The sequence below is a fragment of the Alosa sapidissima genome, chromosome 7 (genome assembly GCF_018492685.1).
Source record: "Alosa sapidissima isolate fAloSap1 chromosome 7, fAloSap1.pri, whole genome shotgun sequence".
In the NCBI taxonomy this organism is placed as follows: domain Eukaryota; kingdom Metazoa; phylum Chordata; class Actinopteri; order Clupeiformes; family Clupeidae; genus Alosa; species Alosa sapidissima.
Genome location: NC_055963.1, coordinates 32,750,563 through 32,776,348, shown reverse-complemented (window position 1 = coordinate 32,776,348; position 25,786 = coordinate 32,750,563). Strand labels below are relative to the sequence as shown.

At 40.6% G+C, this 25,786-nt stretch overlaps 4 protein-coding genes across 10 annotated transcripts in view; 1 reads left to right on the top strand and 3 right to left on the bottom strand.

Annotated features, from left to right (window-relative positions):
• sycp2 (synaptonemal complex protein 2) overlaps window positions 1–5,964 on the bottom strand; it is a 52,827-nt gene extending 46,863 nt beyond the window's left edge. For 2 of the 7 annotated variants that reach the window (XM_042097220.1, XM_042097219.1), the window contains exons 1-6: window positions 2,770–3,015; window positions 1,686–1,736; window positions 1,389–1,526; window positions 1,142–1,270; window positions 943–1,047; window positions 669–693 (exon numbers count right to left, since the gene is read on the bottom strand). In XM_042097220.1, coding sequence (XP_041953154.1) covers window positions 669–693; window positions 943–1,047; window positions 1,142–1,270; window positions 1,389–1,526; window positions 1,686–1,709 — 421 coding nt within the window. In that variant the 5' untranslated portion in view covers window positions 1,710–1,736; window positions 2,770–3,015. Of the gene's footprint in view, window positions 1–668; window positions 694–942; window positions 1,048–1,141; window positions 1,271–1,388; window positions 1,527–1,685; window positions 1,737–2,769; window positions 3,016–3,164; window positions 3,439–5,840 lie in introns of those variants that run through there. The other 5 variants (XM_042097218.1, XM_042097216.1, XM_042097217.1 and 2 more) reach the window with 5 other exon arrangements.
• ppp1r3da (protein phosphatase 1, regulatory subunit 3Da) lies at window positions 5,161–6,907 on the bottom strand. The gene is made up of 2 exons (XM_042097224.1): window positions 6,741–6,907; window positions 5,161–6,433 (listed from the first exon to the last, which is right to left on the bottom strand). Exon 2 carries the CDS (start codon window positions 6,420–6,422, stop codon window positions 5,559–5,561), a length of 864 nt encoding a protein of 287 aa, XP_041953158.1. The 5' UTR covers window positions 6,423–6,433; window positions 6,741–6,907; the 3' UTR covers window positions 5,161–5,558.
• Window positions 6,908–7,022: 115 nt separating this feature from the next.
• Window positions 7,023–9,985, top strand: fam217ba (family with sequence similarity 217 member Ba). Its single transcript, XM_042097221.1, has 5 exons — window positions 7,023–7,270; window positions 7,613–7,785; window positions 7,947–8,052; window positions 8,171–8,244; window positions 8,345–9,985. Exons 1-5 carry the CDS (start codon window positions 7,229–7,231, stop codon window positions 9,774–9,776), a joined length of 1,827 nt encoding a protein of 608 aa, XP_041953155.1. The 5' UTR covers window positions 7,023–7,228; the 3' UTR covers window positions 9,777–9,985.
• Window positions 9,986–10,565: 580 nt separating this feature from the next.
• Window positions 10,566–16,333, bottom strand: ttll9 (tubulin tyrosine ligase-like family, member 9). The gene is made up of 14 exons (XM_042097223.1): window positions 16,207–16,333; window positions 15,841–15,881; window positions 15,638–15,730; window positions 15,422–15,533; window positions 15,085–15,270; window positions 14,913–14,981; window positions 14,253–14,343; window positions 13,999–14,039; window positions 13,675–13,762; window positions 13,347–13,405; window positions 12,965–13,161; window positions 12,583–12,696; window positions 11,475–11,599; window positions 10,566–11,205 (listed from the first exon to the last, which is right to left on the bottom strand). The coding sequence occupies exons 1-14, from the start codon at window positions 16,219–16,221 to the stop codon at window positions 11,135–11,137; spliced, it is 1,302 nt and encodes a 433-aa protein (XP_041953157.1). The 5' UTR covers window positions 16,222–16,333; the 3' UTR covers window positions 10,566–11,134.
• Between the last annotated feature and the right edge of the window lie 9,453 nt (window positions 16,334–25,786).

The window sequence follows — 25,786 nt, the reverse complement described above, 5'->3', positions numbered from 1 at the left end:
TTACATATTATACTATACATACTACATTACATAAATGTCACCATTTTCAAGGCCTTTATTATAGTATGTAAATAATGTAATGTAGTATGTAAGTATATATATATATATATATATATATCTCATTTCAAAATCAACCAGCTATTCCATAGTAAATCAGGCCAATAACATGCCATACATTTTACAGGCTTACAAAACATTCACATATGTGAATATACATATGGTTTAAAAAAATATACATATGGTTTTCAAAATACTTATAACACCTCATCTAACTGAGGTATAATGAGGAATAAATGTAAGATCCAGAGCAGGTGGAAGCTACATATACGTTTGATTTTAAAATCCAACTCAAAGATATAGAGATATGCTTACCATATCATCTACTATATACAGCAGTTACAGTTAAGGCATCCTTGGTGTCATAATTTATACTTTGGACATCAAAAAATATGTTGTTGATACACTGAATAGTGACAAATATGGGCTATGGGTCAGGCGAACAGAATATATTCCCTCTCAAATTGTTGTAATTTTAGTGACAGCCCCAGAGACTGCAAACCCTTGCTGTCATAACCGTTTACACTTGTTGACTGGTTGCATTGACAGGGTGTAATCTACTGGGGATATTATGGTTGCAAAACACTGTGCTCTGTTAAGGACAGACATACCCTCTTTTCCACTGTCATGAATAGCCTGAAAAATAACAGCACTATTAGTATTCATACAACACTGTCAGCATTACAGTCTGACTAAAATACAAACAACCATGTTATGCATACATTAATTTCTACATACATGTAACACAACACATTCCAGCAGCACATAACAATACAGCTAGAACTGCTCCAAAGCTGATTATTTGTATCATTCACTCACAGAATAAATCTCAATCAGAGATTCGATTTTATGCAATTAAATTGTCAGACAGTAGAACTCACTCACCATGAGAGCATCAAAGAAGTCTTCTTCTAGATGCAGCAGCATCTCATTACCCTGAGCTCTGTCCTCCACCCATAAGTGACAGGCTTTCTCAAACCATTGCTCCATGTGCACACATAAAAAGAACCATAAAGCAATCATTGCAACGGCGCCTCTCAGAAACAAAAACATGCAAGTCAGGGTAAGGCCTTACAATACTTATCTTTTCCACAATCCCTTGAGACACCATCCCTGCCAACCCTTCACCTCCAGGAGAGACAAGGCAACATCCAAATGTATGCAGGATTGTAAGACCCAGACAAGCATTTTTAACACGCTTTTGATCCAGTTCCTGTTTAATTGAAGTTGTTCAGCATGAGGTTAAGGTTACTTGGTTACTTTATAACCTTATGAAATTTAGTAAATCTTTGACAACCACCAGTAACGAACCAGCAAGCTAGAGGTCTCACCCTGATCATAAATTTGTCCAACTTAGTGATAAACTGTTTTGAGCATTTTGAAGGTGTCTCGTTGTTTTTATCATTCAGGAAGTCTTCCAGGCCTTGAAACCTACACTGTTTTAGTGCCACATCTAATAATTTCTCAATCTGAAAAGGTAAAAAGAACCGTTAGCAGATTTATTTATTTTTTTTAACATTGATATGTTTGAACAAAATTTTTTAAACTACTTGGCACATATATTGTGCAAGAATGTTTTTGGGTATTATGAATTTCTAGTATGATGGTCCAAAATTAACATGGGTTACCTGTTGGTCCTGGCGAGGTGCCATGATGTGCTAGTCACCAAGGCCCCAAATCTAAACAGAAATAGAAATATTGGTTCTTTATACTCCTTAGATTTTCAAAACAGGATTGTTACTTTCCTTTTATGCATCGGAAGTTATTGATTAACAACAGGGGCACCACACAAAGGAACCATGGTGCCAATTATTATTACATAAAATAAAAGAAGTGTCTGTGGATGAACATCAGGTGAAAATGCCATGGCAGGCTTGACATCTAACAAATTCAGACTAGCAAAGTTTAGGCCTACACAGACCTACATTGGTCTTTGCTTAATTAAGATTTGAGTCAAGATTTTGAGTCTTTATCAGCTTTTACTGTCACATGAGGTGAGCTTTGTCCAGAAACAGCCAGTAAAATTTCCTTCACAAGGGTTCCTTTCAGTACATTTCAGAACCCTTGGTAAATAGACTAAATAAATCAGTTAATTCAGTGAAATTCTTTTACTTTTTTTTTTTTTTTTTTGAAATTCAAGTATCTGTTCCACTTCATCTCTACTCACAATGTTTCCTAGACTTAGTAAATCTAACTCTAGTAATGTTATCAAAACAAAGTTACAAACATTGTTAATTCAGTATAAGTTACCATTAAGTTTCTAATTGTTCTCTATCAACTTTGCTTGGCTAATATGCCAGTAACGTTAGCCTAGCCAGTGTAACGTTTCCATATTATGCTATCAGTTGACGTTAGTCAGTAGGCTAACGTTAATTTAAGCTAGGTTAGTATTATGTAGCAGGTAGCTGCTACAGCTAACTTAGCCAATGAAGTCTAAATTCGTTCACTGGTGATTTTCTGTGTAGCTATATATCACAGTTCTCAAGGAAAGTAATAGAGAAAATGAAGATAAGTAATATTAGGTAGGTAGCTTTCTCACGTTTAAACAGTAACGTTAGATTTATTTAAGTTATACCTGTCTTGTGTGAGGCCTTGTTAATGTTAACATCGGTTCAATTCAAGGTAAGATTAGCAGGTTAACGCTAGCTGGCTAAATTAAAGTTAGCCATAGAGAATATCGTCATATGTAACGGTAACCTTGTTATATATTACCTGATGGTAATGTAAGAGACTCGCAATTCAGTTTCCCCTTTTACCTGAAGGCATCTGTTTTCTGATTATATCACAGTTATCAAAACAAGCAAAAAGGTGCCCTGTTAACAAAGGATGTTTACAAACTTCACAAAATAAGTAACTTAAGTAGTGCTAAATCTCTGAATGACTCAGAAGACAAGGTTTGCTTGTTGTCAGAGATGGGCTCGGTTGTTGTTAATGTTTTGCGCGCGAATTATGTTGGGCGCGAGCTTAGAGATTGTCAATGTCACTGAACATTAGTCTACACAAAACTAGACAATTTTAGTACTAGCCAAATGTAGACTTTGTAACATTTGCCGATTAAATAACTAGGCCCATCTCTCGTGAAATAGTCAAACTGTTTCAGGACGTACACATTATGGCATCCGTAGCCTACAGTAACGTTACCCAGGAGGAGCGGACTGGCAATCTGTATGTTCGGGAAAAGTCGACTGTCTGGTTCAGTGTCTTCGGCCAAGTAGGGCTAGGCTACAGTGTCTCTCCACATAACTATGCGTCATTCAGGCTTAATCAAAGCTATCAGTATGTCTAATGTTACTACCAGTTGTCATTGTCATCCAAAAAAAGTAAATATTTGGCCATCGGTTTTCAATGACACAGGAGGATAGGCAAGATGATGCAGCCCTTATATGTCACCCCTCTCTATGGTTCATTCCTATTAGACTCTGTTCATTCTTGCTAGCCTTGCACTTCTAAAGCGCGCTAGAATTGAATTCCGTGCGTGCAGAAAAGTATGTGATGATAAAACTCCCAATAGACTTACTTAAAAAGAGTTGAATATACCTGTGTAAGTTATTATAGACTGTATTGTAATATGCTATCAATATATTATAATATAATATATTTTAAATCAATTTTTAGTTTCCACAAAATTTACCAGAAGTAATCATTTAAGGGGTTATTTTTTTAACATTTCCGTCACAGGGGAGCATGGAGCATGCCCTGAACCCTCTAGCATTTGGAAGCGCCAAAAGTCTTTTTTGACATGGGGTACATATTCTCTAGCAGCACCCAATCAATAATTAGTATTTTTGTAAAATGTGACCACCTGTTTTTGAATGTGATACCTTGGCTGGCAAAGTATATGAGGTTGTAGATAGATACATAGATATATACTTTATTGAACCCCAAAGGGGAAATTCAAGGTCTCAGTAGCACGGTTGGGCTTATGATCATGCCTAAGATTCTAGAGCACAGCAGCTCAATCGTGCCTGGGTACAGTTTGCGAATAAAGGTCTTTTGAGGAAAAAAACTTTAAAAATTAAATTTTTATTTTAGCCTAATTTGTGAATAGCCTGTTAATTGTGACATTGTACTAAAATGAAGGGCTAGCTGACTTCTGTTTCAGTTTGGGAATGGGGAAAAGTTTTTTAAAAAAAAGAAAGATATATTCTTGGTCTTTCATTAATAGCTTAAGTTGGTACATTATCCTAATGGAAGGTAATTGGAAGGTTCCCACTTCTAAACTCCCCACTTCCGAAGTAAGAGCGTTCCCTATGTTGAGTGATTTCAAAACATTCTCCTGGGGGCTCTCCCAAAAGCTCCCACTTCAAACTGGGGAAGTCCCCAATTCAGGTGTGACGTACCCCCATCCCTAAACTCTAGAATTCCCCCACTTCCCTGTTGCTCATGAACGCACCATGTTGTTACGGTCATTTTAGTTCAGTACACGCTGGTGAAATGACATAGGAGATAGATCATAAACTTTGACAGATGTGACAGTGAGTGCAGAATCTTTAACATATAGGCCTACTACAACTATAAATAAGCCTTGGTGTGACCTGGTAAAGTAAGCAGAGCAACAGTGCAGCAGCTTTGGCATGTATCCATCGTTTTATTGCCTGCTTGTAATGAAGTCCATACCCTATTCTGCTAAAAACATAAGCTAAAAAAAATCACCCTAATAATATCACCCTTTTCCAGGACCATGTCAAGTTTAGACTAAATATTGTTTTTCACTCATTTAAAAACAATGAAAGCCATTCATAATGAATGGCTTTCATTATGAGAGACGTGTCTGCAACTGTGCCTCAGTTGGCGATCCAATCTACCCCTGGCCAGCAGTGACACTAAGTGCAAAGCCTCTAAACGGTAGGCCTATTCAGTCATTGTGCACTGGAACAGATGGTATGGTGTAAAATCCTACCAAGATCTTTAAGGATTCAATTAAGAAGCTCATGATCACTCCAAATAATGTGGATCTTACAATATTTTACTCGATGTCCAACATGAACACATCTAAACACTCTCAAAGCATTTGTTCAGTCATACTAATTCATCATGTAACTGTATTGGTGTCAGTAGGATTGCTGAATTAACCAAACAAAGGAACAATGCAAAACAACCGTCCCACTTTTCCCCATCTCTCTGGTTTCACTTTATTCTGACATTTCCCATTGTGATGAGTTAATGACTACATAAAAGTTGCTTCACCATGTACTAAAACCAAACATCACAATTGTGACAGCTGTTTTCAAACCAGATTTCATCTCCTAGCGTGCTTTGTTAGTAACAAAAAATAAAGTGGCACAGTTATGTCTGCAGGAACACTTTTCAGATAAACAAATTATAAATTCTAAAAAAAAAATATTTTGTATTAAAGTTTGAAAGAGCACAGAAAAGAATAGGTCATAAAAAAATTCTGTATGGGGTCAAAAATCTGTGCTTTTCTATGGCATGTGCATCCATTTCAGGATGTGGCTATAGCTTTTATAAGTGTGTGAATGTCCTTTGTTTTCTGTTTGTCGTTAGATAAAATGTATCATGCTATCCTCACACTCCTTGGGTACAGTCAGCGTGTAACTGTGGCAGGCCAGCTTATAGTTCTGCCCCTCATTGTTGTCCCAGAACTCTGTCCCCAGCACTTTGTAACACACAGCATATTCAAGCAGGGCCCCAGGCTGGAGAAGGAAAGGGGGCACTGGAAGGTGAAAGTGAAAAGTGTCCCAGCCTGGCTGTTTATGGGACACCCAGAACGCCCGTGTTTCTGAGCAGCTCTTCCAGGCCGTGAAGGAGTAGCGCACACAAACCTCTTTCTCAAATGCCAGGTTGAGGACTTGCACGATGCCAACGATGCCATCCTCAAAGCACAGAACTCTCTCCAGGCACACTCTCTGGCGACAGACGCGCTCTGCGTACCCAGGCTGATCACCTGGTTGCTCAGGAAACACTGGCTTCATCAAAGGCAAAGAGATTTCCAGGTTACTTCCCCTTGAGAATTCGGCATTCATCAGTATCCTGAACAACACATGGTCTGGGACAAGGGGACCCTCGCTGGCTTTAAAAACTTTCACATCCTCTAACTGCATACCCCGAGAGTCCACAAAACGCACCCCCGCTCTCTGAGCCATCCTCCTCCTCTCGGGAGGTGAGGAATGCTCTCGTCTTCGAATGATTGGTTTGGGCTTGGGCTCACAAGAGAAGCTCCGGCGCAGAACCGGTGATGCTCTCGGGACCCTTGGGCTTGGGGGGCGGATTTGGACTCTTTTTCTCTCCTCAACTTCATCCCTTAATCTCAGAGTGACATGTTCAGTTGGAGCACTTCCTGCAGCCCTGTGGGGTGCAGTGGACGTCGCTGATGTTTTTTGCCACCACTCCGCAGAGTAGGCCATGCCTTGAATGCCTACAACAAAATGACACACGCAGTTGTAGTTAGCTGATGAAAATGCAACACTTTGGCATTATTTCTCTACTTCGTTTGACCTTGTAAAATGTTTCCAATACCAAAAAGCATATGCAGTAGAACTGACATCAAATCCAAAAGTATTTAAAAACATCAAATGTACCGCGATTTTTTATAACGCATGAGATCTATTTTAAAATCATATGTAACTTGAGACAGAGGGACGGACTCGTCATGTTTTGTTAGTAAAGCGCTGTTTTGTAGCACTCAGTTAATAGTTGTACGGTGACAGTTGTATTCAAATTACCTCACATTCATCAGACTGTTGATGCAATTTTTACAACAGATTAGTCTATCCAGTAGGCTAATCCTCCATTTGTTTCAGGACAGTGGGCGTTTTGTAAACGCTGGAAAACCTAAAGTCATGGCATGTAAGCAGCGCCGCATTGCAAACCATGTGGATTGCCAATAAAGCGCACTTTAAAACTACGGTGCCCTGAAGAGCAGCACTGTGCGCATGCAGCACAATTGTGACGTTGATAGCGGATCTCTCAGCGTTGGCCCGGGAACGCAGTCATGTTAAGGGGAAACTACACAGGAAACGTTGTTTTAAGGGCGACTGTGATGTCTTCACATTTCTGCCATTTATATAGAATGTTACGCAAGTTACAATGTCAAAGCGACATGTCAGCTGTGGGAACAACTGCGGTTCTCGTACTATCACTTCTGCATTTTTGACACAGCTTATTTTCCCGGAGATACTTCAAATCCCATCATGCCAAATATGACGCGGTCATGACAGAGGTGTGCGAACATACGTCGCAGCAGCAGGAGCAGGTAAACAAAAAAGAAATGCGATGCGTACAGGTAGGCTGAGATAAGAAATACTAACATATGTAATCTCTGACTTAAGGAAAATATATTTCTGATCTATTTCTAGCGTGTCAGCAAAAACCTGAACATAATAATCGAACGTTTAACAATGATGCGCGATGGAGCAATTGATAAGCCAGGAAAATATCACCGTGCCCGTATTCATTTTTTCCTGTTATCATGGGAGCTGATTGTTATTTTGTAGGTGCATTGCACAGCACATCCTTTTTGCCTATTGAAATGGTGGGGTATCCTGATGCTCAAGAAGCGCTATGCGTAAACCGCAGCACTGCATGCCCTCAATAGGCAAGGACAAGCTTTTTTGGAGTACAAGAAGGAGGAGGGGAAGCAGCTCCTGCTTATCACTGCGCAATGGGACCCATCCTGCAGGAACAAGCGTCAACTTCGCTCAAAAGGGTGACAGCTAAAGACAAAATACGCATGAAAAATGCTGAAAATGCGGGAGCTGTTAATTCCAGGTAAAAAGACTATATGTTTCATGAAGCATGCCTTTTTTCCAAATCAATATGACAAAATATGTCATTTCATTTTGCTATGTTATATTCACAGTGTGGTTTTACTTTTGATTACTGCAGTGTATATTAACTAATTTTCTCACTTAATCTGTTACATTGCACAGCTCTAAGAAAGGCAGCAAGGTGATACAGAACCAAAGGCCTCCAAAGAGGACAGGGACTTCTTTTAGAAATGGCCAGGACAAGGAATCTTTTCCAAATACAGACAAAGTGAGTAGGTTTGAAGGGATTGTGCTCATTTGCTTTGGTCAAATTAAGGATGATTTTGGATCCTAATTCAGAGGGACTATGTCATAATTATGTAATACCCGCTGTGATACTTTTACAGGGGTCGCAACAACATTGTGGAAATAGAGCTAAAGCTGATCTTAGTCCTCTCACTGGCAACAGAAAAATACCAAGGTGAGCTACTCTTAAAGTGAGCTAGTCCTTTCTAGTCCTTTCATATCTTTCATAATTTTTTTGACAGACTAAAATAATGTACATGGATGTGTTTCTCCAGACCACAGGCAGAGAGTGATGTGAAGTCTCACCAGCCAAGGCGGACCCCGGCGTCCGGGCCTGAGGAGAGACGACTCACACAGGCTCAGCAGCAGCCTGCGTGCTGTGGCGAGGGGGACCGAAACCACACGGCCCCGGCCAAGAGTCGTCGTGATCTGTCCCTGCCTCTGGCCCCCCAGACTGTGCTGCACCACAAGGCACTGCAGAAATTGCAGCAGCAGCAGCAGCAGGTTCCTACCCTTGAGTCCCTGCACTTGTTCGAGTCCAAGGAGGACGATACGGACAGCGCCAGTGATTTATCGGACTCGGAGAGGCTGCCAGTGTTGCCCTCGCCCTGCACGCCACCTCAGCTCAACCTGCGTGCGGAGGTCATCAATTCTGTCGACCTACTTCCTGACATCCCGGGGCCCAGGACGGAGGTGGTGGATCATGACAGCGACCAACCCTACAGCTACCCAGACTTCCTGCCCCCGCCGTTTAACACTTGGAGCCTGAGACAGCTCGCCATCTTCCTGAACACGGAGGGCAAGGGCGCTCCTCGGCCCAGACCAGTGGGCCAGCTGGAGAAGTACCTGGAGCGCCTGCTGCAGCTGGAATGGCATCAGGTGCAGACCGTCCAGACTGAGAGTGGACGGCAGGTAGCCCCAACTTTGCGCTCCAGGGGGAACGCTGGCGGTTCGTCCTCCTCCCCCATGGGCTCCGGTCACCAGCGGCCCCACACGGCGCCCCCAACCCGCCTGAACTCCCCGAAGAGTCTCAGGCAGAACCAGCAGCGGGGCCTGCCCTTCGCCCTGCTCTCCTCCCTCCCCAGCCCCTCGTCTGCCCAGCTCTCTCGCCCCATCTGCCCCTACTGCCACATCCGCTACCCGCTCTGCAACGGGACCTGCTACTCGTATGCCTACCACCGCCACTCCCGCCTCAGCCCCCTCCTGGAACGCAAGGCCCCCCCTTCCCCCACCCCGCTGCCCACGCCCCCTCTCTCCCAGAAGAGGAGCAGCAGCGAGAGTCGTGCCACCACGTCAGACAGCAAGCTGAATGCCCGCGGGCCGAGGGACCCCGGCAGCCCCCAGACGGGCAAGAGCCACCTGAGGCACATGCAGGCCACTGGCAACTTCCGCCGGCCATCTCACGACGCCAGTGCCAACGGGAAGTCTGTGGCTGCTTCCAGCCGAAAAGGTCGCGGAGGGAAGGCTCTCGAGTTCGACAGGCAGAGGGATAATACCGCGACAAAAAGTGTTCATGAGAAGTGCACTACCCCGACCAACAAACAGGAGATGAGTCTTGGGAAAAGGTGCGAGAAGGACAGACAAGGTGGTGAGTCCAGATGGGTCAAATCAGGTGTTAGACGACCAGAGAATTGTCCACCTTCGAAGAAGATACCTGCGTCACGCTCCAGCGGGAAATTGAAGAACGGTCAGTGTCTAATAAAATGATCTCATTTCTCATAACTGCACATGTGAAAGCCTTTATGTAGTGCATAATAACATTGGATGTTTTCATTTATGAATGTTGATTATAAGCTGCATTAAGTGCACTATTTACAGTTGTAACTGGTTACCAAAATGTCAAGATATTTTTCCTGCCCTTATATAAGGAAATAAGGAAACCATATTGAATAAAGAATGGTACTGTATCATTTTTGTTTCAGCTCATTAAATGTAAGTGATCATAGGATTGTAAGTGCTATGATTATGAATTGTATGTTTTTTTAAGATGAATAATGTTTCCTTGAAGTAATGTTTCCTCATATTTACTGCATTCATATTTTAAGGGCTTTCAATGTGGCTTGTGTACTTTAATTTATAAAACCTTGTTTGAGTTCCTCAGTAGATAGTTGCAAATGCCCCAAATGTATATTTTAGGATTTTCTACATCACAAGTCTATTTATGATAAACAATGCTATATTTATTTGAGACTGGCAAGGAGAACCTGGTCACTACAGAAGATGTGAACATGATGCAAAGAATGAAGTTAAATGTATATTTTTCTGTATTCGTTGTAGTGTGTGGTAAGTAAATTGTGATAAAAATGAATTTCCCACAAATACAATATATTTTGCTTTTTAAAACTAGTTGTACATACTAACAGTATGCCAGTTTGAAACTGGAAAATAACTGCACTAATTTCTTGTCTCAGAAAAGGTTACATTGAATGCTATATTGTTGCCCATGTGTTTTGCATGTACACAGTTTTGTAAGGAAAATAGTACAGGACTCTATCGTTCCTAGTATTTGATTGTTAACTTTATTTTATTATGAAATATAATGTACATGCTGTTGGAGTAGCATTGTTAAAATACTGTCTGGTTGAGGTGTCCCAAGCTATTGCATTGCAGCATATTATTACAGAGATCTTAATGTACATGCACTGTAGCTGTGTCAAACTCATCAGGGAAACTAGACATCTCCATGGTCATCAGTGTGGTTGATTGTAGAACAATACCTCAGTGTCATTCTCATCTAGGACTGTGAATACTTTAGATATTTTTTTCAAACTCGGAAATAAAACAATGCCATGACATCATGTTTCCATGTATTTTTTTCCATTTAACCAGCATGTAATTTATCATATAATGTAGCAATATTTACACAACTATTTGTGAAACAGTTTGCAGAATACTGAAAGCATGCGTGGCATTTGTAATACTTGATTTCACTTTTAGATTCCACACACTTTACAATGGAATACTGATTAAAATACACATGATTTCAGACTGATGCTGAAATTGCTATGCTATAATTGCTAATAGTTAAATATTGTATATTCAAACTCATTATTGGCCCGTTTCCTTCACGTCTTCTTTTGTCCAGGAAAGGGCTTCAGAAGTTGCCGTAGCTGTTTTTCTCTGTCATTGATGCAGCCTATGAGGGACCCAAATAGGAAAACTCAGTGCCTTTTACCTTGCCTAAGTCCTGAAGCAGGTGATAAAAATAAATACCTTAAATGCTCACAGTGGAACAGTCCACAGTGTACTGCTGTGTGTGTGTCAAAAGACTAACCCTGTTATTTATACTTTATTATGACATTTCAGTTCTATGTCAGGCATGTACTGTACAGCATTTGCATTTCGAAGACACTGCAGCAGATTTGTGTTGTGTTAAAAATTGTGGAGTTGCATATTATCAGGTACCTAGATGTGTATTTGCAGAGAAACAGGAAAGACCCAGTGTCTCCAAGTTGACGTCATCACGGTAAACAGGTCCATCGTTCCACATCAGGTCAAAACCTCCAACCCTCTTCTCCCGGCCTGTGAGTCTAAATCAAGAGACATTTGCAGTATCTTACAAAATAAACATTGGTAAAGACCTGCAGATATTGGTATGTTTTGTTTTACCTTACACAAATAAAATAGAGTCAACAAATCAAAGACCTAAGTGAAAAATATGTCAGGCTTTAAAGGAACCATATTAAGAAATGTATTTCAATTAATTATAACATGCAAGGATAGAATAATGTTAGAAATAAAACTATCAACACAGACATTTACATCGATAGTCTGGCATTATAATTTATTTGCCTCGGGTGTACTGTGGAGTGGGTAAGACTGTTTTTAGTGGCAGGCTAACACATACTGATGACTTAGTTTGCTAGCTTAGCACCTGCGAACTCTGCAACTAGAAGGACGGGAGGAAATGTGTTGAAAACGGTCTCCACTGATAAATATCACACTTGCTAACTTGGAAATTAGGTCCTATGTCCCAAATCCTGAACCACCCCTTTAAGTCAAGGCTACATCATGCTGTGTGTGAACTAGGAGGACAGCTTCATCAAGTCATGAGGACACTTCATTGTTCTGGGTATCATGAAGTCCATGTTAAAGGTAAACTATGCCGTTTTGGCAATTTCTTCGCTGTTTTCTTGCTTTTTGCTCGCAGGTTTCTCTGCAGAGCTCCCCCTACAGCTTCAGAGTATATATGATTTACAGTACGACACTCCTCAATCTGTCAGTCTGCAGTTTCCTCTTTCCCTGTTCCTTAGACGGTTGGCTCGCTTTCTTCTTTTCGCTGGCTCTACCATGACAAATGTCTGAGAAACTCCATCGCTACCTTGTTCTAGCCGGTGCCTGGCGTGTATGTGTGTAGTGCAGTAAAGCAATTCATTACGTTGAAAGGCTGCGAGACTTTCTGTCACGGCCACCATTCAACCCGAAAAAAGTCATATAGCCATTTCGATGACTCCGTAGCTGTTCAGTTAGGATAAATTAAGCTAAAAAACCTGCATAGTTCCCCTTTAAATACCTGCCCTCCATGTCCACTATGTGCAGGGTGTCCTCCAGCAGTCGACATTTCATCTCATAGTCCTCCTGGCTACTGGCAGTGAGAGAGGGAGAGGCGTTCACCTCAATCAGCCATCTGCCAAGAGAGAAGGGCCCATACCTCAGGTCATCACAGCCACTTCTCAAGCAGTACATGCAATGCAGCCAGCCACTGATCATTTGTTGCTAATACTTGTGTCACATTTTCAAGGAGAAAGAATGGTTAAAGACACACAACAAAGATAACATTATCTGAGTTTTAAAGGGGTCATGGTGGAATTTTTATGTTATAAAAATTCCACCATGGAATTTTTTCTATGACAGAAAAAAATTGGCGTAGGAGGACAAAAATCAAGACAACGTACGGTTTTAGGTCCTGGTCCAACAAAATGTCATATCCATACAACTCAAAGCAGTGCTTGTCGTTGATGATGACCTTCTGCACACTCTGTAGGCTGCGCACAAATATGTTGTCTATTTCCTTGAAGAGAGATTCTACAGTTTCTGAGCCGTGCTTTGCGGTCAGATACCGACGCAGCTTCTGAATCTCCCATTTGCAACCCTGTAAGCATGACCAGGAATGTAAATTAGTCACATATTTCCCATATGTGTTGGCAAAGAAGTGGTGTAAGGTCATTGGCTTTTTTATGATTTGTATTCTCTTTCTCATATTTTATTGTGTGAATTGTATCTACTAACAAGCATCTTTAAAGAAATGAATCAAATAATGTGCTGATGCTACCAGACCTTTTCTGGGTCATAATCTGGAGCTGTTTTTTGCACTGCCACATTGGTAAGATGGACATCTGTGAGTGGTTCTATTAAGGTTCAAAATGTTTTTTGGCCAAAGTCAGCTTTACCACATAACTTTCATTAAAAAAAAAGCATCAACTGAATTAAATTGAATTAATTATTAATTAATTAAAGTGATGAAAGTGATCATTAAAATGTTAATATTAAAGTTACAAATAACCCAAATAACCTCAGAGGAGTATACATGTTTGCGTCACACACAAGAACAAGGCAAAAGCACTGTTTGTTACACAAACTGGGGAGGATTCTGCCAGAAGGATACACTGATCATCGATGCTATTGAGGGAGAAACGTGTGCTGGAGAAGCGGGCGAAGCCATCTCGGTACAGCCAGGCCTTTAAAGGAATATACTGAACAGCCACACAGTCAGAGGCCATGTTCATGACAGCAAAAAAATCAAAGAGTTTTCTCAGAAGTGAACTGTTAAACTTGAACTAGAGGTTCAAAGAGTCTACTGCTGTGCTCGACATGGCCAAGTCTTTGCTGAAGCACCAGGACATAGTAATCAATAGAGGTGATGTTCTGAACTCTTATTGCAAACTGCTTAATGCTTTACACTATGACATTGGTCAGTAATTCAACTTACAGAAGACACCAGAATGTAGACTCTCAGATCAAACTTCCTTCCTAAGAACAGATTAAAAATCAGTGGCATATTCATTTAACCCAAAATAAGACACACAAGGCAAAACATTTCTTAATGGTGAAGAACATTTTTAAATTAAAGTGTCAAGTGCTTTTATTCAGGTCTATGTCATCCACGTCTTTCAAATTTTCACAACAAAAATCACTTGACTACACCTTTAACTGTGTGTGGTGTAAATGGAAATGGTACAGTACCACTGATGAGGTAAGGGTTCTCAATGTAGCGCTGGGCAACATAACTCTCAACCTGAGTTTCGTCCCTTTGCTCCTCTGACCGTGTTCCATCCTTCCAAAAGAGGGTGAAAAGTGTGACTAAACAACATTGATGTGTACATTTTTCAGTGTGAGGAATGGGAACTTTTTGAAAATAAACTTTAGTGAGGGCCCAGTGGCCCTGTTCAGTACATGCAATTAATCTAAAACATAAGTAGTGACGCAAGTTACAAGTCATGCGGGAGTTAGCTGGCCTTCTTTAGACACAAAAGCGTCTGACTCGCCTTTCAAGAAGAAAGTGTGTGATGGGAAAGTAAAAAGTAGTCCTTGCTCTCTTTCTCTCTCTGTGTATGTGTGTGTATGAGAGAGAGAGAGAGAGAGAAAGAGGTAGAGAGTTGTGTGTATGTGTTACTTGAAAGGCCTTATTTTCCAAATAAAAGCAAGATCATTTCATAATCTGGAAATGATAAAACACTGAACATTTAGTAATAGTGCATTAAACTGACATGGGGCCAAGAGAGATGTGAGTGTCCATCTGGTTGGGTGTTAGTGTTGAGTAGATATATTGTAACTGTTGAGTGTGAGATGCATAGACATGTGCATTAAGCAAACATCTATGACCATTTTTTATAACAGTTTTACCTTCTTCCAGTCCATTATGTCTTTTAGCTTACGGAAGAGAAATATGCCTTTTCCCTGAGACCGAGCCACCTATGAGCAGCAGAGGATTGGGGTAGATCACAATGAGACAGTCTCTTAGGATCAGGCATTCATACCATTCTCAGGGTTTGATTTACAGTTGATTTATCCTCACCGGCTTCATGATCCAGGTACTGCCGGGGGTGCGTTTGAACTCCTCCACAAAAAGATGGTACTCGCTGGGCAGTTCAAAGGTACGTGGGAAAAAGTCGCACTTCGCCGCCTCTAAGCGGCCAGACTCTCGCTCCAGGAATTTCCGGTACCTCTTCAGGTTTTTCACCATGAGGTTTTTCCTTGTTAGCTGAAAAGTCAAGAGGGGGGCCAAGACCCCATCTGTTGTGGCTTATTGCTCAAACAGAGAACGCACAGCTTTGAGTTGTGGGGACAATGCAAACAAGAAACAGATGACTAAAACAGTAAATAATAACCTATAGCCTACTATAACTTCTTACCTCATAGTGGTTGCGGAAATGGCATATTCGCACATGTTCCTCCATGTAGGAATGGTCATAGTTCTCTCTAAGCCATCCAACATCACACCAGTTGAAGTCCCACTCACCATCACTGAAAGTACATTAACCCCACAGGGCTGAGTGAAATACAGTAACTTCCCACTGGTTTGACCACAAAGAAGTAAGCAGTGATATCTACAAAAAAAATAGACTTACTCTTTGACCTCTAACCACCCAGGCCTTTGACGCAGGACATCCTGAATTGTGTTGGTTAATCCACATTTGTACCTTACAGTGCTCCGTAACTCCCTGAAGGTAAATGTATGGTCAAACCCGTTTTCATGACATAACTTACACCTCAGAAACGAATTTGTTTAAAATGTAGACCTAAATATACGCCCATCAAACATAAATCTCACCCCTCTTTTTTCTTCTGAGCATAAGGACCTTTGTATCCTGCCTGCAGAAACAATAATTAAAACACACACGGATAATATGTATTTTGCCATTCAATTCTACGATAATTATCAAAATACCTAACTTGTTACTGTGCATGGAAATACAAAACTGACACGTCTCCATTTGTTAGGCCTAAAAGCTAGAGCTGATAGATGCTAATACGTTACAAGCATTTGGTGGTGATGTAACGTTAACGTTGTCGCTTCTACCTGGATATGGTTGAACCATGCAAACAACACGTTCTACTAAAAATGCTAGTTCCTCATTTCTACTAGTTCTGCTACTTAGAGGCCAACAACAAGTGATTTTCAAGTGTTTTTTCGTACCTTACTCTTTGACATGTCTCATATCAGATACATTCCCGTGGGGCAGCGAGTTGTTCTTGTTTAGGACTGCCAAGGCTTTCCCTTATGTAGCGTGGTGTTGTCATGGCAACGGTTCTGAGGTCTATGCATGACCCTGGAAGGCTTGGCTTTTTCACTGCTTCTTTTCACAACGAGTTGAGGAATTGTGGAATACAGGCACAGTGCCCCTGATTATTATGCCCCTGATAACTAGGCTATGGCGCAGTCTGGAACGAATTCGGCTGGTCCGTGCCAGATCAGGCCCCGGTCCGTTTCAGTTGCAGGTGTTTTCCAGAATGGGGCAAATGGGGGAAATCACGTGAAGGGGGTTTCTATCTAGGCTAGTTTTAGACCTAGTAGTTATAGACTTACATGCATAAAAATGCAGAGCAACAGACCGTTCAACTAAACTATCGAAAATGCACTATATAGTTTTTGTATACAGATGTGAAGGCCTGTAAACAGAAGTGCATTATCCTTCTTGACCACGAGATGGTACTCTCACTCAAAAACATGACCACATGGATAGGCAATCTAAATGCACCATCTGCAGTGTCATTTGTGAACCACTTTGTGATGAAGATTAACAACAGTCGCAAAGATATAGCTTACCTTGATCTTATTTATGATATAAAGTCAGAGGTGGAAAGTAACGAAATACATCTACTCACGTTACTTTATTGAGTAGTTTTTCTGTGTATTTTGTATTTTTTAAGTAGTTTATAAAATTGGTATTTTAAATTTTACTTGATTACATTTTGAGTGAAGTATTGTACTTCGCTACATCAAAAATCTACGACGGAGTATTAGGGCCACACATGAAGGAAAAAAATATTTTTGCCACGACGAGATTAAACTCAACATGTCGACTTTAAAGTCGCCATGTCAACATTAAACTCGACATTTCGAGAATAAAGTTGAAATGTAATATCGACTTTAATCTTGACGTATCGACTTTAATGTCGCCATGTCGACATTATAACTCAACATTTCGAGAATAAAGTTGAAATATCATGTCGACTTTAATCTCGACGTGTCGACATTAAACTCAACATTTTGAGAATAAAGTTAGTTTGGAGAGAGAACGACCGCTCGGGACGATTGAAAGGGAGGACGAATGAAACAATGCAACAAGTGCAACAATGATTCAGAGTGTTCGAGTGCAACAATGATTAGACATAGGCCTATATCATGTGGACAAAACATAGAACATATTAACCTACGTTGCTCAGCCAAATACTTTGCTGTTAGGTCCTTATCACGGAGTTACAGGCGATAAATGCGATGGTCAAAAGTAGCCTAAAGGTCATAGCGGTTTATTTATTTATTGTAGGCCTATTATTATGACCGCCGCGCAGCGAAGCGGCGGTCATATAGGTTTAGTCAGATTTTTTTTTTTTTTCTTTTTCGCATGCCCAAATTTCCGTCAATGATTCCCGAGACACTGAAAGACCGGGGTACACGAAACTTGGTGGGCATGTAACCCCACATGGATAGCATGGAACCATCGTTTTTCGTTTTGATCTGTAGCCCCCCCGCTGGACTGGACCCCCCCGAAAGGAGGGTAGGGCAGACACAGTTTTCTGTGAATATCTCGAAAACCGTAGGGTTTAGGAGGACCATTTTTTTTGTATGTTGATCTCAAGGGGCCATGTCAACCCATTCCATAACCACTCATTTCATGTATAGCGCCACCTAGTTAAACACAAAAAAGTAAAAATGAGGTGTTGTAATTGAAGGTATCTGTGACATAACATAGTCAAAACTACACGAAATTGGAAGTGTAGGATCATTATGACACCCTCTGTATGCACGCCAAGTTTTGTGGAATTCCGTTCATGGGGGGCCACACAATAAATTAATTTATGTTACTATACACCAACTGGCCTGTAGGTGGCCGGAGACAGTTTTCTGTGAATATCTCGAGAACCGTAGGGCCTAGGAGGTCCACCTTTTTTATGTATGTTGTTCTTAAGGGGGCATGTCAACCCATCCCATTACCACTTATTTCATGTATAGCGCCACCTAGTTAAAAATTAAAAAGCAAAAAATTAGGTGTTTTCATCACAATATCTCTGGCTGACAAGGTCAAAACTGCACGAAATTAAAAGTGTAGGATAATTATGACTCCCTCCGAATGCATGCCAAGTTTTGTGTACTTTCGTTCATGGGGGGCCTTACAATAAAATAATTTATGTGTACATTTAGTGACGTACACCAACAAGGATTCCCGGGACATTGAAAGACCGTGGTACACAAAACTTGGTGGGCATGTACCCCCACATGGATAGCATGGAACCATCATTTTTCGTTTTGATCTGTAGCCCCCCCGCTGGACTGGACCCCCCGAAATGAGGGTAGGGCAGACACAGTTCTCTGTGAATATCTTGAGAACTGTAGGGCCTAGGATGACCATTTTTTTCCGTATGTTTGCCTCCAGGGGTCATGTTAACCCATTTCATGTGCACACATGTGCACAAACAGATACACACACACACACACACACACACATACATTCACAGTAATCATATGTATGACACATACTCACACAGTAGACATATGTACGCTTGCATGCACAGGCACATACGCAGGCACACACACACACACACACACACACACACACACACACACACACACACACATACTCACAAACACACACACCCACACACATAACATAAACATAACACAAACAATCAAGAATTTCTCAGAATTATGAACAGGCAAGATGGAGGTGGGGTTGTATAAAATGAATTTTACATGTGAAATCTATGAACTAATCATGTTTTGGTACTTGTTGTCTAGCAGATACCAGTGAGAATTGAGTGTGGATAATGCAATTTAGTGAGACAGAATCATATAGGCCTTTCAGCGTGATTTCTTTTTGTGGAAAAAATGTGCTGGACTGGGCGGCGGTCATATTTTGTACCGCTCTGCGGTACATCTAGTTAAAGTGTTGTTCTAAACATTTAGTTGTTGCATCTGAATGTTCAACTTCATGCTTATGCACTAGAGGCATACTAGGCGCTCTCCCCAATCCTAGACTTTCACGTTGCTTGTTTGTAATGGACGCAAAACAGCCCATTGCTGAATGTCTATGGAGGGACGAATGAAGCTGTCCTCCCGACCACCCCATGTAGGCTAATAGCCTACTTACACACATATGCACACAAAGTGCATAAATGAAGTGCATGCACACATATTCTCTCACGGGATCAAAATAGTATATATGCTTAAGCTATAGGCCTACCTGTGTTTCTAGCCTCCTATAGGCTACGTATTGCAGGTGAGACATGGAAAAGCAGTTTTAGAAAAATGAGTTTTGCCATGTTATCCTATGGAGAGTGACGCCCGTGGGTCATCAAGGGCAGTTATTTGGATGTGCAGTAGCCTTAACCACGTAAAACAGAGTGAAATAACATTTTGTATAGAAACATTATATCATTGGATACATATATTTTTCTAGCTATTTAGCCTAAACGGCATAGTATTTCCATAACCGCGAGACAGCACTTCACGATGACGGCAATGATAGTTAACAGACAAGACGCAATCTGAATATCTGCAATCTATCTGAAATAACACCTATTTGAAGCCCATTTTTCATGTAACATATTGTGTATTAGTGTAGGCTACATAGCTTAAACTGTGAGGCTATGTTTAAACAGTAGGGCCTATTGCGAGTTTAATGTCAGCATGTCGACTTTAAAGTCGACACGTCGAGATTAAAGTAGAAATTGATATTTCAACTTTATTCTCGAAATGTCGAGTTTAATGTCGACATGGCGACTTTAAAGTCGACACGTCGAGATTAAAGTCGACATTAAATTTCAACTTTATTCTCGAAATGTCGAGTTTAATGTCGACATGTCGACTTTAAAGTCAACATGTCGAGTTTAATCTCGCCATGGCAAAAATATTTTTTCTCTTCATGTGTGGCCCTAATACTCCGTCGTAAAAATCCCATCCGTTACTTGAGTAAAAAAAAAAGTTAAGACTAACGAAAACAGAAAGGGAGAGAAAAAAATCGCGCCCTACAACAGGACATGAATCAAGCTGGCGCCATGCAGTCTTTCTGAAAGTGATGGAGATGGAGCTGGATCACGAGATGCCTCAGATTACATGTGTGGCCTAACCTATGAAAGTGTACAGTATTTTCCGCTATTTCAATGGGTTGTCTCAGTTCGTTTTAGCACTAATGATTGCGGAGATAGCCTATTCAAGCAAACACCATGGGATTTCGTGTTTTGACGTTTGTGCTCACCTTTATTTGGAAAGAAGTTTATTAGTTGTTTCCCCTCATTTTGATGTCTATTTTTCCTGTTTCGGCCTTTGTTTTTGGTAACCTGACTTGGCTTTCTTGGAGAAAGACATTGCACCAGCAGCACAACAATTAGCGGTCCACTACTAGCGATGCTCAACTAAATAAACAAAAGATAGACTATCGTGCAGGCGGACTTTTAGAACCATTTAGCTCTTTAGCAAGGGAGAGTGAGAGTGACCTTAGACAGTTTTCACTATGTTTTGTATACAAAATCCAGTCAGTCCTGTCATTTTGACATTTAATTGGGAAGTTAAAATATTCAGGTAAAATAAATATATGGTGGAAATAAGTATTGAACACTTAATTTTTTTTTTCAGTAATTAGCCTGAACTTCCTAGGGTTAGGGTTAGTGAGTCTATTCAAATTTTTCACTACACATTATATTAACACATACTGTATAAAAAATCCAAACATAACAGTTATGTGTAATAAAGTGGAATGACACAGGAAAAAAGTATTGAACGTGCCTACTGAAATTTCTTCAATACTTGGTGGAAAAGCCTTTGTTTGTAATGACAGCTTCAAGACATTTCCTGTATGACAAAACTTATTAGTCGCAGTATCAGGTGTGATTTTGGCCCATTGTTCTAAACAGATTCCAGGGGTCCCTCTTGTGAATCCTGATCTTTAGTTACTTCCAGAACTGTTTAATTTAATTTAATTTAATTGGCTGCCTTCAAGTCTTTCTGAAGCTTTCTCAGAGTGGTCCTTGGCCCTTGGAATTGACTATCCTTCTGACTCCCTGGTCAGAAATATTGCGAGGAGATCCTATGCATGGCCGGTTGATGATGCAGTGATGTTCCTTCCACTTGCAGATAATGGCTCCCATGCTGCTTACTAGAAGATTCTGAAGTTTTGAAATGCATCTGTAACCAGTTTCATTGATATGTTTTGCAACAATAAGGTTGCAAAGGTCTTGGGGGAGCTTTTTGCTTTTATCCATCATGAAATGTTTCTTGTGTGACACCTTGGTAATGAAAAACCTTTTTATAGCCCATCAATATGTAGGCTACTAACCAAGCTTATATTAATTTGCACAGATAGAAAGGATAACTACTCTCTAACTACTTACAGATTCCAGCTCGTTCCTTCCCTTTCCTTGCCTTAGTGCTTTTTCTTATCATGTTCAATATACTTTTTCCCTGTGTTATTCCACTTCATTACACATGACTCTACTTATGGAGTTGTTTGGATTTTTTATGTGTGGATTACCTGAGTTATTACCAATGCCTGGTGAAAATGTTGTGCCCCCCGTATTCCACTTTTCAAGGGCCCTCTCCTCCATTGGGGCCCTATACTTCCCACTTTCCCCAGTCTGACGCCCTTTAATGTGCTGAACCTTCTGCTCGTTTCCCAATCTAAAAAAACTCTGCAACTCAACATTGGCCTGCCTGCCTCAGCTGCCTGTGAGAGGCATTTCAGTTGTGCTGGATTACTGTTCACTGCAAAGCGATCAAAGATGAGTGCAGCTAACTTTGAAAATCAACTACTGCTCAAACTTAAAGGAGAACTCTTTCACATTTTTTCACATAGATCTCCATTTCTCAACGTCACTGAGTACTGTCGGTATGAACAAAACTCGATTTTACCTAGCTCGAGTTGCTCCAGCTACAGCGCTACATACTGGGAGCATGAACATTGCTGCCTTAGCTGCTGGCTGCAGCAACTCGAGCTAGGACCCAAGTCCTTTTAGGCAAGTCCCTCCACTCGGCAGGCCATATTGCAACGCTTTTTGGGCACTTATCGTGCATCTATTTCAGCAGAAATGCGTGTGCGTAAGGCTTCACGACACCAATCTTGCTCCAGCGGCAAGATCACAACAGATGACATGATTGGCTCAATGTATTTTACAACACACCACATGATTGGCTCAATGTATTCACATGTCGACGTTTTGCCGTGGAAGGGTTGTGATATGTGTAGACAACTGCCATATTGGCGTTACAAACTAACCCCATGCATTACTATGGAGGATTTTTTGAGTGCTATATCTCCTCATTAGAAAGTCTCTGGTAAAACTGGTTGTTCTGGTACCCCCCCCCCCCCCCCCCCTCAAAAAAAAAAAAAAAGTAACTAAGTAACTTTTACTTAAAGTACATTTTAAATGAACTGCTTTTTACTTTTACTTGAGTACAGTTTCAGATCGGTATTTTAACTTGTACTTGAGTAATATTTAATCAAAGTATTGGTACTTTTACTTGAGTACAATATTTTCATACTTTTTCCACCTCTGTATAAAGTAGGTCTGTGTCTTGTCATTTGTGTTGCCTCATTAACTTTTTTCTTAGGCCTGTGTGAGGAAAAAAAAAAGGCCTGTGTGATGAAAACCTGAAAGATTTCGGTGATAAGAGGATGGAACAACAGGATGGGATTAAGCCATCTGATTCTGCAATACAGGCTCTGAAAGACTTCTGACCCTACGAGGCTTAATTAAAACAGATTAAAAATCAAATTAATAAAGATTTAAAAAGGCTGTGGATCATCAACTAAAAATCATCTAGGCCTAATCAACAAATCAAATATCAACTGAAAATAGGTTGTTCATATAGATTTTAAAGGTATTTTAAATTGACCCTGTTTCTTATTTTTCACAATTGTGGAAGTAAAAATATATCATGGATAGTTGGGATTCACCTTTAATAAATGACGACACACAAATATGTCTCTGTTCAGCAACAACTAAAATAGCTCTGGCTCTGATCTGTTGTATTCCTGTCTCCTGATTTGGCCCTGGTCTGGTCTTGATCTGACAGTCACAGTATAGTCAACACCTTCACAGGCAACTGTGTGGCTTAAAATTCCCATGGTCTGTAGTTCTCTGATAGTTGATGGCACTATGATGCAAGATAGGCCTATGCTTGTAACTTAAGATGCACAAAATATTGTTTCAATCTGATTACTCACGACAATCAAAAAATAAGGTTTTATTATAATACTCATATTGTTAGGTTTGTTGGAACTGTAGCAAAGTTCTCTTACATCACAGAGTAAGAGAGAAATATAAATAGCCTACCTCTAATGCACAGTGTATAGCAGCCTATTAGTCTTGGAGTTTGCTGACCTGACATTTTATTAGCAACAAATGCAATACACACTAGTGTTTTACTGGCGATATATGGTGCATATATGTGATCTCTGCCCCACTCAATATGTGGTGTAGGTGGTAATGGCATGTTTATAGTAACATAAAATTAAATATAAGAAAGTGCTCTGAACCACTAAAAATACCAACTGCACTTTAAGCTCCATCACAATTCTGTATCGTTCCATAGTGGAAATGCATGTTCCGAATGGGCTCACTTGTTGTCTTGGTGTATAGGCAGAGACTGATCTGGAATAAACCACTAAGGATCAGGATGCAATATTTTGACCAATAGGCCGAGTAGAAACCTCGCAGGACCCGTTAGATGTAGACGTCTGGTTGAGATTTGTGGCCTTTGTTCCATGCAAGCACATGTTCCGGGACCTGGCATCCTAAGGGATTGTGGTCAAGGGCTCAAGTCAAGCCGTGCCTCATTTCAACCCGTGAACACTTCATGTCATTGTGATCGGTGCCTTTGAAGAGCGGATATAAATATTACCTTCAAACAGGCACCAGATCTGTCACTGCTATAAAGTCCTCCAAGAAAGAGCAACATGTTTCAGCACTTCAGAACTAACTAGTTCTGTTTGTTTGCCTTTCCTCTTGATAAGATATCAGTGAGGCGCCTTTGCACATGTGAATGATGACAAATGATGCTAATATGGGATCATAATGACTGTGTCATATCCAATCTGATCATTCCTCTGTGTGTGGCAAGTTAGACACCACATGGTCCATATTTAATGGCAGAAAAGGACTCTGCACTAGAGGGCATCTTTTAGTTGAGGTTGTGTACAAGGTCAATTGGAATAGCGGGAAATTAGAAGCAATCAGGGTTTATGAATGTAACTGTAGCTCGTATTGGTAAGTGGGACCATTTGGCCAAATTACGCTAAAGTGCACATTCCTGAACTTTCATTGCTCTATGATATGAAACAGTGATGACCATTAAATATGCTTAGCCTATAACAAACTTTTGGTAAGTGTGATCCACCGGACTATTTTTGAGTTGCATTGACCTTACTGTGTGAGAATTTGCAGATTGTTATTTTCAGTTATTTGCAGGAATTCCTGATTGAAGACCCGCCAGTCTTCTCCTGTCAGTTCTCCAGATCTCTGTCTTTCTTTTTCTTCGTCTACATCTCCCTATTATTCACACTCTTTGACCCAAACAAACCATCACAGCACTACACTACATTTGCACTGCACTACACTGATTCATTTAGATTAATTTGTTTTGTTAAAGTGGTTTGTTTGAACACCAGGGTTTCACAACCAGAAACGATATTGAGAAAGCCTCACAACTTCACTAATTTGGATATTTATATTCACATATCTTATGGATTTACACCCACATACATGTTCTAGTTTTAATTGCCACTAAGTTCTTACAGGAAAAACCTGAATGCTTTGGGTGGACATTTTTCATCAGCTGTACCATGATATGCCGGCTGAGCAAAAATTTGGTTGACTTCTCCTTAGATAGTGTTACATCAGTTTCAGCTGCAAGCCCATTTGATACAGTATCTTGTGGTTAATACTGCACACTCACTGTTGGGCTAGTTAATTAGAGGTTAACCACAGAAGATTTTTGCCTGGGCAAATCTTAAGCTTGTTGATGTCAGTTTATCTGTGTATGTGTGTGTGTCTGTGTGTTAATGTGCATGTGTGTAAGTTGTGTTTTAAAATGTAGGGACTTACTTGGACCATACAGAATGATTATATTGCCATGCTGGATTCATGGAACATTCATGAAGATTGTGCTCAGGCTTCCTCGTGAATAGTTGCGTATCATTTTGCACTTTATCACCCCAAAACCTCCCCAGATGAAGAAACCACAAGCTTCAGGGTATTGATTATTGTGGAAACCACTGTTTTTTTTCTGGTGAAGTTAGCAGAATGGGAGAAATGCTGCATAAGAATGTCGTGGATTTAGTCAATTGCTGGCTTTTGAGGTCATATTGTCCAAGTTGTCCCAGGCTTGGCAAAGCTTTGCTGCACACCCTTTTTACAACCTTTATCAGAGCAGAGTTGTGACTGTGTGAAAAGAGTTGCAGATACATTTCACCCTGGGTTCAGGCCAACATCATTAGCAAAGATAAGAGTTATTACTTTTACAATTAATGTATAAGCTTATAATTTCACATGGTGTTCAATCG

Coding starts and splice junctions, on each gene's coding strand:
- ppp1r3da (XM_042097224.1), bottom strand. CDS start 6,422: ATGGCCTACTCTGCGGAGTGGTGGCAAAAAACATCAGCGACGTCCACT.
- fam217ba (XM_042097221.1), top strand. CDS start 7,229: ATGACAGAGGTGTGCGAACATACGTCGCAGCAGCAGGAGCAG. Junction 7,271..7,612: donor CGTCGCAGCAGCAGGAGCAG/GTAAACAAAAAA, acceptor TGCCCTCAATAG/GCAAGGACAAGCTTTTTTGG. Junction 7,786..7,946: donor GCGGGAGCTGTTAATTCCAG/GTAAAAAGACTA, acceptor TACATTGCACAG/CTCTAAGAAAGGCAGCAAGG.
- ttll9 (XM_042097223.1), bottom strand. Junction 14,344..14,912: donor ACATAATGGACTGGAAGAAG/GTAAAACTGTTA, acceptor CTCTTTTGGAAG/GATGGAACACGGTCAGAGGA. Junction 13,763..13,998: donor TCTACATTCTGGTGTCTTCT/GTAAGTTGAATT, acceptor GTGGCTGTTCAG/TATATTCCTTTAAAGGCCTG.